The sequence below is a fragment of the Sinocyclocheilus grahami genome, unplaced genomic scaffold, assembly GCF_001515645.1.
Source record: "Sinocyclocheilus grahami isolate Dianchi unplaced genomic scaffold, SAMN03320097.WGS_v1.1 scaffold213.1, whole genome shotgun sequence".
In the NCBI taxonomy this organism is placed as follows: Eukaryota; Metazoa; Chordata; class Actinopteri; order Cypriniformes; family Cyprinidae; genus Sinocyclocheilus; species Sinocyclocheilus grahami.
In genome coordinates, this window is record NW_015505392.1 from 221,081 (window position 1) to 239,326 (window position 18,246).

Sequence of the window (18,246 nt, forward strand, 5' to 3'; positions counted from 1 at the left end):
GACGCTCACCTGTTTGGGGAGCTGGTTCCTTCTCCAGACTGAGCTTTAGTGGAGTTTAGGGTCTGGCCCAAAGGCACGGCCAGGGATGAAAAAGCCCTCTTACCTCCTGAGCTGAGACGCAGAGAGAAGGGGAAAAAAGAGAAACGGAGGTAGCCAGGGAGAGTAATGCAATACGGATGTTTCCAGCTTGGGACGAGAGGGAAAGTGAGGTTTGTAGTTTTAAATAATCATTTTCTTTTTTGACATTCTGCAGCAGTCGCTTCTGTGCAGTCTGCAGCAAAGCCCTTCCTCTGGCCAACAGGAAGAATCAGCCAGTCCGGCCTGATTGCTTAATGACAGATGCCAGCCGAACAAAGGAGGCTCTGATAGCTCGCATAAATGAAAAGGTTTTTCTAGGCCTGGATAGTCAGAGGAGGAACTGAAAGGAAAATGAGAGAGAGTGAATGGAAATAGAGAAGAGCTGATTTCAAGGTGTTTCTTTTGTAGTTTGTTAGGCTTCTCTTGCAGTTTCCCACAGTTTTTCCCCACACATTTACACATTTATTTCTTTTACCAGGACCTTCAGATAGTTTAGTGAATGAGAAGGGATCAAAAAAATGATGAATTAAACAGAGACAACGTGTTTGTGTAAGATGTAATTATGTACGGATTGCAGAGGAGGATCTTTACACAGCCTACAGTAGGAACATCTGGTGTTAGTTAGCAGCAGTTGTAGGTTTATAAGAACCACTACTTGTGGAACAAGGAGAACTACAATAAAGAAAATACAGACCTATTTACACTGGATCACACTCACACAGTTTTTCCTATATATTAATTTGTTCAATAAATATATCATTGAAAAAAAGTAAATAAAAATCTATAATTTTTAAGACTTTTTGGTGCATAATGCCATGGTTGTATCACAATGCGAAAATTATAAACATAAAAAATAAAAGAATATGATTGTTGCATAATCTTTTATTTTTTTTTATGGGAAAACTGCTTCACTGCTTATTAATATTTGAAAAACAAAATGACTAAAATCATTAAAATAATGAGATATGAGATTGTTGCTTGTTATTTTACTATTATTTTTAGGAGAATTTTTTTTTTTAACTGTGTCGCTACCAATTAACATATTTATTTATTATTTTTTTTAATTTAATTTTATCTTTTTCAATGATAAAAATATTTAAATATGTATTTATTACTTGAGGGTTACACTACACTAAATGTACACATTAAATGTGACCCTGGACCACAAAACCAGTCTTAAGTTGCATGGGGATATTTGTAGCAATAGCCAAAAAAAACATTGTATGGGTCAAAATTATGGATTTTTATTTTATGCCAAAAATCATTAGGATATTAAGTAAACATCATGTTCCATGAAGATATTTTGTAAATTCCCTACCATAAATATATAAAAATTTAATTTTTGATTAGTAATATGCATTGCTAAGAATTTAATTTGGACAACTCTAAAGGTGATTTTCTCAGTATTTGGATTTTTTGCACCCTCAGATTCCAGATTTTCAAATAGTTGTATCTCGGCCAAATATTGTCCTATCCTAACAACCATACCTCAATGGAAAGCTTATTTATTCAGCTTTCAGATGATGTATAAATCTCAATTTTAAAAAATTGACCCTTATGACTGGTTTTGTGGTCCAGGGTCACAAATGTAAACTTTTCTTGAAAATGCTATAAAAGTTCAAAACCATATAAAAAACAACCTGAATACAAATCGTGGTTTAACGTTTTAAACTACATTTAAACTCTCTCATTTATCATTGACCCCATTATCTAAATAGAATTTTTACCACCAGCCGTCGTGCTATACTTCATACAATATTTACAGTATATCATCCTTTCAACATTACACCTTCTTGAAGATACCTTCAGCCACCCTTGAAGATCAACCACATGCTGTACTTAACCACTTAAAGCTGGCCCATCCTCGGTTATTAGGCTTAACGGTGTTTACGAGTGCTTAAGAAGCTGCCTTAATGAGTCTCATGAGTTACTGTAAGACATTAGGACTGAGCGGCTCCATTAGGGTCCTGGTGCAGCTACCAGAGTGGCAGTCAAGTGGTTTATGTGGGCTCCAGCTGTGTGCAGTAATTGCTAGAGGTTGTGCATTCTTTCTCTGCCCTCACTTTCATCCCGGAGGTCTGGAAGCCCACAACACGACTCTTAATTGTGTGTCATAATAACCAGCGAATTAAAAGGCAATGTAAACATGTGGTGATTCCGTCAAAGGGAGATGGTAACGTGTTAAAGTAACGCATTTGTCATCTAACCGTTAATGCTCAGGATTTAACGTTGTGATGGGGGGGCCCAGTTTTCTGTAATGATTTTGGCCTGTCCAAAAGTCCTCTTTGAAAAACAAATTGGTACTTCAGAAGTATTACAGATCCGTTGCTGACTATCTAGAAGCAGATTACACAAATAGCTTGAGGTGTTCCTGATACGCGGCTGCAATTGGCAGTCCATCTTTTGGCCCCGCAACACTTCAAGTTCTCCATGTGAGGTCACCCCAGCTCCCCCCTCACAAACGGCCCTGCCTCCAGCCCCCCTCCCCCTTATCTGAGCCTGTGGAGCCCTGGAGAGGAGGAGCAGGGCACCGGGTCAAAGTCTTTTCCTCTTTGGATCTCGAGGCTTGCTGGGAGAGTCTTGGCGAGAGAATGGCTGCATTAGAGCAGGGGTTGGGGGTCAAGATTTTAATTCTGTTAAAGAACAGCTGGTTTGAGTTTCTCTTCACGTTGCTCTACCCTCCCTCTCCCCACAAATCCAGAGAGATGAAAAATTTGTTCAGAGGGGAACCAGTAAAATAAAAAAGGTTTACAGTCTAAAGCGCTTACCCCTACCCTGCTGTAGCATTAGACAGGAATGCAAGAACGTCAGCATTTGGCCAGGTTCAGATTGAGTTAAAACAAGGAAGTGCTTTTTGTATTTTTGTGTCTTAGCAGCTTGTTGAAACTTAATTAAAAGGCTTAAAGTTCTGGAAAGGAAATTCAAAAGAATGGCTAAAAGGAAATACCCCCTTCTAAAATTCAACTACCGAGTAAATTGTTAGATTAAACTTGAAATATGAATGGAGGTTTAACAGAACAACTGGCAATTTCAACCCATTTTCTTTTTACTTCATTGGATGGGGTTTAATTTATAATTATAAGTATACATATATTCATTTATTTTTTTTCCATTGTTGTACATGTGTATATTTTGTATATTTATAATTAGAATTTTAACAAGTTTATGCAGAGAGGTGTAATTCCTAATTATAATTAATATGATTGTATTTAATAAGATAGATAGATAGATAGATAGATAGATAGATAGATAGATAGATAGATAGATAGATAGATAGATAGATAGATAGATAGATAGATAGATAGATAGATAGATAGATATACATTTATATAATGAGGTTTAATTCATAATTATAGATAAATATTTATTTATTTATTTTAAAATGTACAAATATACTTCGATCTGTGTATGTATAATGTTTTGATTTTCTTGTTAATATAAATATATATATATATTTATTTGTTTAGTTATTTATATTGTATTTTATTTTATTTAAAAAAATTATTATTAATGCATTTTATTATTTATTGTTCTAATTCATTACACCTCTTGTACCTTTAGTTTGATATCATATATATATATATATATATATATGTATATTATTATTACAGTGGATTCAAACAAACATCTGGCTCATTCAATCAAGTTTTTAGAGCTAAAATACTTAATACAAAATATTATATTATTTTACAAGATATTGACACAGAAGCAGATCAGTTTGTTTTTATTTTATTTATTCATTCATTCATTCATTCATTTTATTTAATTTAATTTTGCTTAATTTATTATTAAACTGCACATCTCAGTGTTGTTATTCCTGTAGCTTATAAAAGACATGACACTAACTACATCAAGGTCATGGGTTCGTTTCCCATAAAAAAAATACTTTGAATGCAATGCAAATCGCTTTGCCAAAATGCATAAATGTTCACGCAAATGTTCAGCATTGAATAAGCGTACTGCATACTGTGCAATATATACTGTATTTTTGAATAGCAATGCGGTGCAATAGCAATGCAATAACAACAGTACAACTTACAAATACAAACATTTAAAGGTGCTGTATGTAGGATTGACACCGAGTGGTTGAGCTAGGTATTGCAGTCCAAATTCAAAATATTGGAAAGGGTTTTTTTTACCCGGCCCCTCCTCCTCAGACCTGACGACACCAACAGGAACAAGCGCACTTGACGATGAATGAAATGAAATACGTTGTGTTTTCTGCCAACTGGCAATTGGCAAATACAATTGGCTAAACTGACATTGGGCGGGTTTCACAAACCAAAACAAAGACCGACATTCTGGCCCGGAACGCACATTTTCAAAGGAGAATAACTGACTGTAGCATTGTTTTTCAGATAAACAAGTATGTTAACTTAGCATGTTTCTTAAATATCTGCAAACATATTATGGTATTTTTATGCTTTAGTAGAGTCAAAAACTTACATACAGCACATTTGTCACTGAAAATGGTCGGTGCACACCATTTGTGTTAAGACAACTTACATAAAATCTGATTGAAAAATAATCACAATGATAACTGGAGTGTGTCTGCTGAATTACACATGCAACATAGGGAAGTTGTTACACTGATTCACATGCTATTTTAATAATAGCATGCAGTGAGCAGTATATGCTTTGCAGTAAGCTGTCCGTCAGTAATTATCACACAAACGTTCACTCAGATTTTCTGTCTCCCACTTTTGCACTGACAGCTCAAACTGAACGACTCGTTGTTCAGATGTTTGTCAGATATCAATGATCTGTGTGGAAAACATCGGAGAACAAAGGATGTCAAGCGAACACGTAGCAGATGGATAACTCGTGCAAACATGCCGTCAAAAGTGGCATTTCCACACGCTCTAAACATCCTGAATGCTAAACCTTCCAGCTCATTCTTCTGTCTTGACTCTGAGTTTAGTCATATTCAGTGGTATTTATCCGTCTCCAGTCCGTCAAGCTGTGAGCGAGAAATCTCTCTTCTGTTTATGCATCAGCAACTTATTCATAAAGTTATTAATTCCTCCACTTCTGGGTTTGTTAGATAAGACGTGGACCAGATATGTTGTTTTGAACTGTGGAGCATGTGAAATTCTCTTTAGAAAACTGATTTCTGATTAAATTTATAGTACAACACACATTCTATTAATGCTTCAAGTTCACGCATGTTTTTCTCTTGTTTTCAAGTAAAAGTATCTAAACAAGAAATTGGGACTTTTCCGAAAATATATCTTGAATTATATATATATTTTTCTTGTTTTAAACCTAAAAATCTTTGTTTTGTATGGAAGCACATATTTTGCCATGGAAAAACATTTTTTATTGTGACTTTTTATCTCACAATTCAGACTTTTTCTCAAATTGTGAAATAAACTTTCTCGCAATTCAGTTTTTTATTCTGCCAAAAATTAAAACGGTAATTGCAACTTTACTTCACAATTCTGACTTTTTCTTGCAATTGCAAGTTTATATCTTGTAATTCTGAGTTTATATCTCGCAATTTTGAGAACATGCATATAAATATAAATGCAGAATTATGAGTTAAAAAAATTACAAATTTTATCCCGTGGCAGAAACAACATAGTTTTGCATTACTTTTATGCTTAAAAGATAGCTTATGTCTTAATATATTATGCAAATGAGCTTTTCTTGTATTAAGAGATAATTATACCAAATATGAATTAATACATTTTATTATTTATTGTTCTAATGCATTACACTTCTTTTAGCTTATTGCTTTACTCTGATATCATATATATATATATATATATATATATATATATATATATATATATATATATATATATATATACAGAGCGTTTCCACAGACCTCGTGGTTTAACGTTTTAAACTACATTTAAACTCTCTCATTTATCATTGACCCCATTATCTAAATAGAATTTTTACCACCAGCCGTCGTGCTATACTTCATACAATATTTACAGTATATCATCCTTTCAACATTACACCTTCTTGAAGATACCTTCAGCCACCCTTGAAGATCAACCACATGCTGTACTTAACCACTTAAAGCTGGCCCATCCTCGGTTATTAGGCTTAACGGTGTTTACGAGTGCTTAAGAAGCTGCCTTAATGAGTCTCATGAGTTACTGTAAGACATTAGGACTGAGCGGCTCCATTAGGGTCCTGGTGCAGCTACCAGAGTGGCAGTCAAGTGGTTTATGTGGGCTCCAGCTGTGTGCAGTAATTGCTAGAGGTTGTGCATTCTTTCTCTGCCCTCACTTTCATCCCGGAGGTCTGGAAGCCCACAACACGACTCTTAATTGTGTGTCATAATAACCAGCGAATTAAAAGGCAATGTAAACATGTGGTGATTCCGTCAAAGGGAGATGGTAACGTGTTAAAGTAACGCATTTGTCATCTAACCGTTAATGCTCAGGATTTAACGTTGTGATGGGGGGGCCCAGTTTTCTGTAATGATTTTGGCCTGTCCAAAAGTCCTCTTTGAAAAACAAATTGGTACTTCAGAAGTATTACAGATCCGTTGCTGACTATCTAGAAGCAGATTACACAAATAGCTTGAGGTGTTCCTGATACGCGGCTGCAATTGGCAGTCCATCTTTTGGCCCCGCAACACTTCAAGTTCTCCATGTGAGGTCACCCCAGCTCCCCCCTCACAAACGGCCCTGCCTCCAGCCCCCCTCCCCCTTATCTGAGCCTGTGGAGCCCTGGAGAGGAGGAGCAGGGCACCGGGTCAAAGTCTTTTCCTCTTTGGATCTCGAGGCTTGCTGGGAGAGGCTTGGCGAGAGAATGGCTGCATTAGAGTAGGGGTTGGGGGTCAAGATTTTAATTCTGTTAAAGAACAGCTGGTTTGAGTTTCTCTTCACGTCGCTCTCCCCTCCCTCTCCCCACAAATCCAGAGAGATGAAAAATTTGTTCAGAGGGGAACCAGTAAAATAAAAAAGGTTTACAGTCTAAAGCGCTTACCCCTACCCTGCTGTAGCATTAGACAGGAATGCAAGAACGTCAGCATTTGGCCAGGTTCAGATTGAGTTAAAACAAGGAAGTGCTTTTTGTATTTTTGTGTCTTAGCAGCTTGTTGAAACTTAATTAAAAGGCTTAAAGTTCTGGAAAGGAAATTCAAAAGAATGGCTAAAAGGAAATACCCCCTTCTAAAATTCAACTACCGAGTAAATTGTTAGATTAAACTTGAAATATGAATGGAGGTTTAACAGAACAACTGGCAATTTCAACCCATTTTCTTTTTACTTCATTGGATGGGGTTTAATTTATAATTATAAGTATACATATATTCATTTATTTTTTTTCCATTGTTGTACATGTGTATATTTTGTATATTTATAATTAGAATTTTAACAAGTTTATGCAGAGAGGTGTAATTCCTAATTATAATTAATATGATTGTATTTAATAAGATAGATAGATAGATAGATAGATAGATAGATAGATAGATAGATAGATAGATAGATAGATAGATAGATAGATAGATAGATAGATAGATAGATAGATAGATAGATAGATAGATAGATAGATAGATAGATAGATATACATTTATATAATGAGGTTTAATTCATAATTATAGATAAATATTTATTTATTTATTTTAAAATGTACAAATATACTTCGATCTGTGTATGTATAATGTTTTGATTTTCTTGTTAATATAAATATATATATATATTTATTTATTTTTTTTGTGGGGATGCAATAATATTTTTTTATATTATTATTTTATTTATTTATTTATTCATTTATTTATTTTCTTGCAGATGATTTTTGGAACACACAAGCCGCCAACTTTGTCTTTCCATGTGATTTTTGTTTGATTTGAATGCTCATGCCCAGCTCACTAACATCTAGGGCTCTTGTGAGGGGAGGGGGGAGAGGACGACTATAAATGGAAAACTAATAACAGATTTTCAGTCTGCTTTCTCCAAAAAGCTGGCCTCAGGCTGTGTTGGTGTGTGGCTCGGCAGCAATCAGAGGTCATAATTTCATTGGCGGTTAGCATCAGGTTCAATTTTTCTAGTACGTTACATTTACCAGAAAGTCTGGTTTGTGTTACTGTGTGCACTGGCTGAATCAGCTTTGAGCTGTAGAATCATTCAGCCTCTCCAAGAAGTGGAGACCCTGAAGGAGGCACAGACACTCTCATTATCCCACAGCTATCTCTTTGTTCAGGCAGCGGACTCTGGACTAGCAGACCTAACACAGAGAGGCCGTTTCTACCTTCCCGGAGTCTACCGATCCCGTCCCAATTGACTTTACGTACCAGCTGATGTGTATATCAAGAGATCCCCCTAGTGATAGTGGCCAAATGGGTCGGACCCCCAGTCCCCCGATGATGGTGTTTATTTTTATTAAGATTTAGCAGGTGGGGGGTTAAAGTGGTTGAGGGTTGATTTGAGCTTTCGGGAGAGAGCTCAGCCTTCAATTGGGAATTCCACAGTTGTTGACATTATTCACTTCATGGATTCAAGTGGCCAAATCGTAACCAATTTTGCACATTAAAAAAAACATTAATCAAATTGGTATATTTTAATTTCAACCAACTCACCATGTCCATCCTTTGCTTTTGCTTGTTTCCAGGAGTGCGATCAGGTCCACATCGACGACGTGTCGTCGGACGACAACGGGCAAGATCTAAGGTAAAGTTAGCACCATGCTAGCCCTTTCACAGTTCACTATGACTAAAGTCGAGCTCAAAAGCCATTCTCTCTCTCTCCTCTCTGCTCAGTACATATAATTTTAGCACAGACGGATTCCACGCTGCTGCCACTAGTGCCAACCTGTGTCTGGCCACTGGCGTACGAGGAGGTGTGGACTGGATGAGAAAGCTCGCCTTCCGCTACAGACGAGTAAAAGAAATTTACACCACCTATAAAAATAACGTCGGAGGTAATCCCCCAATAAACTGCTTTGCTACAATTGCTGGGGAAGAGGGGTGGTGTGTCAACAAAAGCACTCATAAGTTTCTCAAATAATCCCTTATGCAAAAACCACTTGGTCTGGGTAAATTTCGAAATTTCTCAAAGTATTCGCGGGACGGTCCAACTCAAACAATGTTTCTGTTCATTTCAGGTCTGCTTGGCCCGGCCAAAAGGGAAGCCTGGTTGCAATTGAGAGCAGAAATTGAAGCCCTGACTGACTCCTGGTTAACACTGGCACTGAAAGCACTAACATTAATCCACTCAAGGTAGGCCTTAGCACGAGCAAATTATATAGAGCCCATCTCTGATACGCATAAATCAGTGAGAGGCATAAATACTGGTTGGCTTTATGTCCCAATACCTCAAAGAACACTTACTCTCTGTATTATACAGCATTTTAAGAGGACAACAATTAAAGATCCATTTATCATGGGGCGTTTTGAATGACAAATGGCATGCCTGGATAGCCTTGTCCTCCCTTGTGCACTTTAACTTGACATACTTTGCCATTCAATTACAGATCAAACTGTGTGAACATCTTAGTGACCACAACACAGCTCATACCTGCCCTCGCCAAGGTCCTCCTGTATGGACTGGGAGTAGTATTTCCAATTGAAAACATTTATAGCGCTACGAAAATAGGTAAGTGCGAGCTTAGTATTAACTACCTGTGTGTATGAATGGACTCTATTGGAGTGTGGCCGTAATTACTGTGATATTACGTGTAAACAGCGCGAGACACATGGCGTGTGATTGGGTTAGGCTGCAGAAGTGGCGGACACACGAGAGGGTTGATGTTCAGGAAGAGGTCTAATCAGGCTGGGATTATTTTCTTGGAGATCAGCCTGAACTGGGCCTCTCCTTTTCAGGTCTACATATGAAACCACTTCGGCAAATTTATGTCATTCCACTTTGACATTTTTTTTTCTTCTTTTCGGCCTCTCCACTTTTTCGAATGCAAAATAAACACCAACCTTTACTTTCATACTTTTGTTCGCACAAAGCTCAGCGCCTCCCTCGCTCACATTTGCATGGGAGGTTGATTTAGCTTGTTAAACTCCATTTGTCCCACGTTCTGAGAGGAATAAGGCACACTTAATGCTTTTCAGGCTACTTTTATCTGAGCATCGATCTCATCGTATCTCCAAGCCAAGGCAAAGTGTTTACACTGCGTAATTTTGTGTAACTTATTGTGTATTTAAAGAGCCCCTCTCTGGGCCTGGATCTTGGATGTGGCTTCCTTGCTTTGCGCAGCAACCTAAACCTGCTTCTCCTCTCCCCAGGAAAAGAGAGCTGCTTCGAGAGAGTTATCCAGAGGTTTGGGAGGAAAGTTGTTTATGTGGTGGTGGGGGACGGCGTGGAGGAGGAGACAGGGTCGAAAAAGGTATGAAGACGCCTAGAACTCTATAGCACTTTCCCTTCAAACCTTTCATTTCTTCAGGCATTCCCTGAAAGTGTCATTGGACCAGCGAGAGAATTATTCTCGCATTGTAATCAGCTCATTTCCCCTGACAGCTTGAATGTAAAGGGAGGCAAGATGACATAATTACACGTCCCTGCATGTGACTGCTGTTTCACCTTGTGTAATGCTAGACAAGTCCTCTCAGGCATTTTAGAGGGGCCGGTTCATAAATATAATATGCGTTTAAGGCACTTAAATCATTGTTAGATAAGTCGAGGATATTCTGAAGAATATAAGGACCATCAGAGGAGTGTTGTTTTCCTGTCTCTTGTTGTTCAACCCAGAAGATTTATGTTACCTGCCGCCTGTGTATTCAGAACATCTGCCAAGTTTTCCAAAGCTATAAGCCACAAAACTTGAAATTATTCATTGTGTAATTAATTATCAAAGAAGCTTGTTGTTCAGACAGGCTACAAACAGACGAAAATGTGTTGGTGTGATTATTATATTGAAATTTACAATATGTGGGCCTCATTGTGAAACAGTTTGTTGTGTCTGCAAAAAGATGTGTACAGATGTTTTTGACATTTATTATTTGATTGTGTTTAAATTAATAAAAACTGATTTGTGAACTGTTACACACATTTTTCCAAGTGATTGAAATGGTGGCTCTGCAATCTTCTGCCATGGGGTTTGTATTTATTGACTGTTTGCTCCTGCAATCAAATGCCTCCAAAATGAAGTGTTTCGGAATAGCGGTTTTCTGCAAATGATGAATGTCCAGAGATCATTATATTAACATTTTACATATACACACGCAAAGAAGGACACTTTATAAAAGTCCCATTTTATGGGATGGGAATGTAGATTATGTGTGGTTTCTTCGTTTCTTCTCGTCGTTTGGTGGTCTGCAATTCAGCATTTCCCCCTCTGACAGATTCTCAGACAACACGTCATGTATGGCACTTTTGTTTAAAGCATCATAACTGATGTAATGCCATATAAAGCTCTCCGTCCCTCTCATTTCTGTGGAAAGCAACTGTTAAAACAATATGTGGGATTTCAAAGTGTACATTAAAAATCAAAGCGTTCAGTTCATTTAGGAGGCTTGCTTCCACACAATATGATCTACAGACACCGTCTAAATTTATCACACATTGACAGAAAAGTTTCCTTTTGTCATGACGAGTCTGATCACATTCTTATAAAGACAGAAGGAAGCTTTGATTTTCTGCTTCAGCCAGAATTTCTGGATTCAGATGAGGGGAATGAGCCATAATCATGCTACGTAGGCACCGCAGATTTGTCAGTCAGGCGGTTTGTGTATCTTGGGGATAGTTGAAGGTGAAACCCTCACCTAATTGTGATTTTTCTTTGCAGCACAGCCAAATGCTTCCAATAACAGCTCCTCTCCACAAATGTTTCCCTGTGTTTTTCGAAAAAACACGCCGCGCGGCCACTTGCAGTTGGGAGTTGAGTTGGTTTATATAACACATGAAAAATATTTATGAGGCTGATTTCATGAGGTGGCCAAAATGAAGATGTAACGAGAGACTGGCAGAGGAATAGAGAGGCGTTCCTGCGAGTGTTCAGAAGAATTAAACATTCATGGAATCTTATTTTACACTGTTCTGTTCTTCAGTATTGAAGTCAATTATGTTTTCAGATGGCATCTAAGCAATATGCCAGAGGACTTGAAGGCTGCCAGGAAGGGCAGATAGTGCTGTTATCCTTGGAATGCCAAAAAAAAAAAAAAAGTATTTTCCCACTTCTCAGCAAATGAAAGCCAAAATACTGTCTGAGGCTCATTTACCACACTGGGACAGAATTGGGTTTGTTCCCTTTGATATACAATGGGGTCCAAAATACCCCAAGAAACCACAGTGGAAAAACTGCAATTTTAACCTCGACATAAACAGTAGTAGCATTTTTAATACAAAACACAAAGCATAATTTGTAATAGAAGCATTTTCATTCTTTTTTTTCATTTATTTGTTTGTTTAATAATAATATAATAATAATAATAGTAGTAGCAGTAGTGGTGAAATTAAAAGAATTGATAAAATATATAATATATAATATATAATATAATAACATATATATATTAATAATTATAATATCATTATTAATATTAATAGATAATCATATTATTAAAACATCTAATTTAAAAAAGTGGTTCCTTCACAAATTTACGCAGCTTCAATTTAGTTATTTTATTCTCATAGATTAATCATACATGTACAAGTAATGTATTACATTTTGTGTTTCAGCCACCCCTAATATATATATATATATATACATATTCCAGTAATGCCTTGACAAACAGCACTAGAGTGATTTACTGCCTTAGCCCAGACACCGATTTCATGCAGATTCATACAGAAAGAACCACTCCTGGTGTATCGAAAGTGAACTAATATTGTATTACATACATATCAAACATTAAAAACTCGTTCCGCATGAGTTATTTTACAACCAGAGGGTCTATTAAAAGGCCCTTGTTCCCCACAGATGCGGTAGCTAATGTGTTTCAAGCTGAGGAAGTTCACTCTGTCTTTTCACTGCTGACAAGAGAGAGAGCGAGAGGCTCTAATAAAGGACTTGAATTCATATTCCTCCCACTTTACTCCAACAGTAACATTATGAATCTGCATAAGTCAGTGGTGCCTGTCATTTTACTGCCATCGTCTTTAATTATGATGTTTGCCTCTGGGAGAAGAAAAACATATTTGAAGTTATTGTTGCCTCTTTTCATGGTGGGTTTTAGACAGGCCGATTTACTGCTCAGAGTAAAGACTTACTTAAATTCTCCCAGGGAGTGAATGACCTGCCATTACAGCTGTAGGTATCGCTGCTATACTGGGCCTTTTGGTTCGTTTTGTTTTTTGTTTTGTTTAGTTTTTTCATGAGGGGTGAAAAAGGTGAGATAGTTACAGATCCAATAACTTTTATAAGATAATTTAATCATTTAAAGGTGAACACTGCAAAAATGCTTTTCTAGCTTAGATTTTTTTTTTGTCTTGTTTCCAGCTAAAATATCTAAAGATTCTTAAATCAAGAAGGATTTTCTAGACCAGTAATAATTATTGTCTTGTTTTCAGAAAAGACAAGTCAAAATTAAGTGAGTTTTTGCTTGAAACAAGCAAAATAATCTGCCAATGGGGTAAGCAACATAATCTTATTTCAAACAGAAAACATACAAAAAAATATACAAAAAATCCTAATACAAAAAAATCTAAGCTAGAAAAGCATTTTTTGCAGTGTACTCAGTTAGTTTCACTGGCTCTTATTCATTTATCATTACAAAAGCTTGATTAAAGGAATATGAGGCCAGAGTGAAAGATATTGAATTATCCCACTGCTTCTCCTTTTGACCTACCTGAGCTCTTATTTATGACATATTCCACATGTCTAGAATTCTCAACTCACTTATGTGGGTTTACCATAAGCAGCCACTTCTTGTATAAAGTTTATTTAGGTACAGGTTTTATTACAGAGGTGGGGGGGGGGGGGTTCTAGATGTGGGCATTACAGAAGGTCATGTGATGTGGTCACAACCTGATTAGACAACTTTTATGATATTTATTTTGAGAACTTACCTAACACCTAATACAATGCTGTGTGCTGGGCTTAATGTGCTCATTATATGTCAGTACACGGTGATATTTTTACCAGCTGAAAACTCACCAAGAGCTTATAAAATGTGTAAAGGAGTCAAAACAGCACCAGGAATTCCTCCGTTCGAGATCTGCTGTAAGATCTACAGTAACAAACTGTAATGGGCAACATAGCTATTATGATGAGAAGAACCAGGTACACTCTAAAAAATAAAGGTGCTTCATGATGCCATAGAAGAACCTTTTTGTCTAAATGGTTCCATAAAGAACCTTTAACATCTGAAGAACCTTTCTGTTTCACAAAAGGTTCTTTGTGGTGAAAAAAGGTTCTTCAGATTATAAAAAGGTAAGAAAGAGATGGTTCTTTAAAGAACCTTTGACTGAATGGTTCTTTGTGGAAACAAAAATGGTTCTTCTATGGCATCGCTTGAAGAACCTTTTGAAGCACCGTTATTTTTAAGAGTGTATGCTAGAGCATTTTGTCCTTTTTAGAGTCACATCTTCTGATATCACATCCTATTTTTGGTTTGTTTAGATGTCTTTGGTCCCTGTTGCGTTCATCAGCCAAACCACACCAGAGTTCATTTGGAAGAGGACAGAGACCACTTAAAAGTTGGGTCTCAGTCCGCTTGTTTGGTGCGAAACAAGGTTTAGATGACAGCGTTCACACTTGTTTAAATTAACCACATAAACGGGAACAATCGCACCAGAGTTTGTTTTAGTCAAACCAAACCTGCCAAGTGTAAACATGCCCTTTTGAAACAGCAGCCTATGATGCCTACAGAAGAAGCTCACTAGGTTTTGGAACAGAGCAAGTATCATGAAGAGGTCATTCCATTTTTACGCCAAACCGAGTGTTCAGAAGCCTTGCCTTTAACTCCTGTTTACAGTCTATGAGGACCTTGGCTCCAATCTATTAATCAATCACATTATACCACATAGATTTTTTTGAGTTATGTGCAATTGATGAAATCGGACTTGTTAAAGTGTCTCTCCACTTGGCTCAATGAACGTATCTTTGATTTATTAAAAATTCTAAGAGGATGTTCTTCAGTGCGACACCAAAGCAGTGCCTTGTGAGACGTGTCCTCCAAACCCTCCGTTGTGTAAACATCGCAGCCTATCACAGGGGCCGGTGCTGGTTTTATAGCAGCAGAGGGTTGGCCCTAGTCATTAAGCTGGGAGTTGTTAGTCATATTTGCGAGAGAGCTCAACATTGGCTTTCCGTTCTCTCGTTCGTAACCTCCACCTGCACTTGCGGTCAAACTGCATGCTCAGTGCTCTTTTGTAGGCCCACCAAGCAGTGAGTGGCAGTGAGTTATATGGACGGCTCAGGGCTCGTTTTGGCAGTGCAGTGCCAATGACTCTGGCTTCCTCTGCTTTGAGATGTGAGCTTCTGCATCTCCCGGGACTTAATTTGGCCAGCGAGCTGCGCTCAGACCTCCCGGTCTGGTGTTAATTGGTCAGACTTTCTCCCGTTGTGGCTCGGATTCGCTCCAAGCCCTTTCTCGGCTGGCCTCTCGTTCCAACCTCTCTGTGAGTTTAATAAACTTTATGTCGTCCGGTTAATAAAACAGCATTGTGTCCCGCCTTGGCTTGTTTTTCCTCGATAAGTCATGGGATTTTTCTGCTCTCACTCACCCTCTCCCTTTCTCTCTTTCTCTCTCCACGGGCGATTTCAGAAAAATGCCTCGGAGGCTAAAATACTCTGCGTGTGAAGTGAATCATGGATCTTTTACTCTCTCTATAAAAATGTATCTCCTCCTACTGCCTGATTCTTCTATTGTGTCATGCTCATTGGGTCCCACAGTAAAGCATTATAGTAAGTCAACTTTACGTTCGTAAAACACTTCCTTTTCTTCTTGGACTCCAGTGAAAAGGGAGGGTACTTTTCTTTCTCTTCTGCCTGAGTTTGTTGAATGATGTTTGAGTGGTGCTGACTCTTTTATACTGGTGAATGTGGACTGATGTCATTGAAAGGCAGATGACAGATACACCACACTTACTCTGGCCACAGCTGAGGTAATGTGCTCTTCAAGGGGTCAGTGATGGTTTTCAATGTCCTGTACACTTCTGCGAGTTTATATACCTTTTATAAATCTTGTTTTTTTTTTTTAAATAACAGGTTTATAAAAAAGTACTACCCTGACGAATCTATAAGATGTTTACATATATTCCACAAGGCATAATAATAATGGAATTTTCCCTGTTTGTTAATATCCTGGGTTGTCTCCTAATAAAATGTCTGTTCCTGTTTGTTTCCCAGCATGCTTTGCTCATTTGAGTTCTTCTCCACAATGACTATATGATGTTGGGATCCATCTTTGGCTCTCAATGTGATTGAAGAATGCATACACAACTGTCACAAAAGGCTGGAAACCAACTAAATTAAGAAATATGGTATGTAAACTTTTTAACAGTTTAACTTTTGTAATAAACCTAAGTTGTTTTGTTTAATATACTTTGTGTAGTCTATGTTGTATGGCTTTTTGCATGACTGATTTGAAATATGAAATGCAATATATTTTAATTATGTATATATTATATACATAATTAAACACTAAGAAAACATTTGTATGATTTATATTTTTAAACTCTTTAAACACTGTATTTGTAAATACTGTATATGCTATACAACTTGTTTTCAGGACGAATTGAAATATAATTGTATTTATTTATTTGTTTGTTATTCTTTAGCCATACTTTTATGCATTTAGCAGACACTTTTATCCAAAGCGACTTACAGTGCATTCAGGCTATACATTTTTCACCAGTAAGTGTGATCCCTGGGAATTGAACCTACGACCTTTTGCGTTGCTAACACAATGCTCTACCGCTGAGCCACAGGAACAACTTTAAAAAGTAAATTTCTTTAATAAGCTAAAAATCAACTATGAAGTCAGTGTGCCCACAATGTGTTTATTTTCACTGCATTCTTTCTTTCTTTCTTTCTTTCTTAATTCTGAAGGAATGTTAATGTTGGACAAACATTTTTTTTGGCCCTTCATTTGCCAAAAAGAAAAAAGAAAAAGCAAATCACTCTTTTCGAACAGGAAAAAAATATTTTATTTCCTCTGTGACTCCCGTCAGCCGGGGGATTACAAAGGCTTTAAACCGGCGGATGAAGGAAAGCAAAGTGGTAAGTGACATTTCTGGTCTGGGAATATGGCAATCAGCAGTGTGGAGGGCTGCCAAGTCCCGGGCCAGGCCTGAAAATGCTAAAAAGGCTCTGGGAGAGTGTAAACAAACACGGTGTTGTGAAGGTTGGGGAGGGATTCTTGGGGGACAGATCTGTTAGCCATCAGCGAGTCCTTTTCATCTGACCGCTGCTCCTCCGGTAAGCTGAAGGAAGGCTTTGTATACCTGCGTACAGACAGGAGCTAAGCATTCAGAGAGCAGGAAACCACAGCCTTTCCCCCCACCTTCATCCCTCCATCCCTAAGGCCCTACAACAGAGAGTCCATACAGTATGGCATTCTGCGCCAGCGGCCCCTGCCCGCCACTTAGCCAGCCCTAGGCCACAGGAAGCTGGCAGAGTCACTGCCGGGTCAGGGTTCGCTTGGGACAAGGGCACACAATGACTCGCTCATGCATATTTAATCACAGACAGGTTAGAGAGCTCCCAGACGTATTTTATAATTTAGTACAATTAGCGAGAAGGCTTTAAGTTAGTAATGACTTCCTTTACATCACTCTGGCCTCCAACCCTGCCTGCTTCAATTCAACAATAGACACAAACTAATCAATTCAAGTGCTATACAAAGATATAAAAAGTTAATACGTTCAATATCAAACTCGAAGATCATTTGACTAGTAACATTATACGCATCTATTAATTTCACCGAAATATCTAGCGTTAAAATGTGCCAGCATTATTGTCTAATGAGTCCAGGATGAGCGCTATAATCCCTCTGGGTAACACAGGGACCATCCATTGCCCTTGTTCAATAATTCATACGCTCTATCTCTCCATTGACCAAGCCATCACCTTAAAGCATTAACAGCGCTCACAGTAGAAATTAATACCCTCTCAGCTGTGCTTCTGGGTGGGTTTCTTTGTTCGATTTAGACTACAGAGTTTTCACAGACATGCTTAAAGTCAACATGAAATGTCATTTGCAGACTTTTTACTTTCTTAATTAATGTAATATTTCAAAGTGAAACAAATGCATAAGGAAGAAGAAGTAGTGTTGGCCAAGGTATGTTCTTATGCATCAGAATTAGGGTAATGTGCGAT

The 18,246-nt window shown here is 37.6% G+C and overlaps 1 protein-coding gene across 1 annotated transcript in view; it reads left to right on the plus strand.

Moving 5' to 3' along the window:
• The window catches only part of LOC107596047 (eyes absent homolog 1-like), a 39,139-nt gene extending 28,759 nt beyond the window's left edge, over positions 1-10,380 (plus strand). Inside the window, exons 13-17 of the mRNA XM_016286653.1 lie at positions 8,650-8,708; positions 8,798-8,958; positions 9,142-9,256; positions 9,511-9,632; positions 10,274-10,380. Coding sequence (XP_016142139.1) covers positions 8,650-8,708; positions 8,798-8,958; positions 9,142-9,256; positions 9,511-9,632; positions 10,274-10,380 — 564 coding nt within the window. The remainder of the gene's footprint in view (positions 1-8,649; positions 8,709-8,797; positions 8,959-9,141; positions 9,257-9,510; positions 9,633-10,273) is intronic.
• Positions 10,381-18,246: the final 7,866 nt, after the last annotated feature.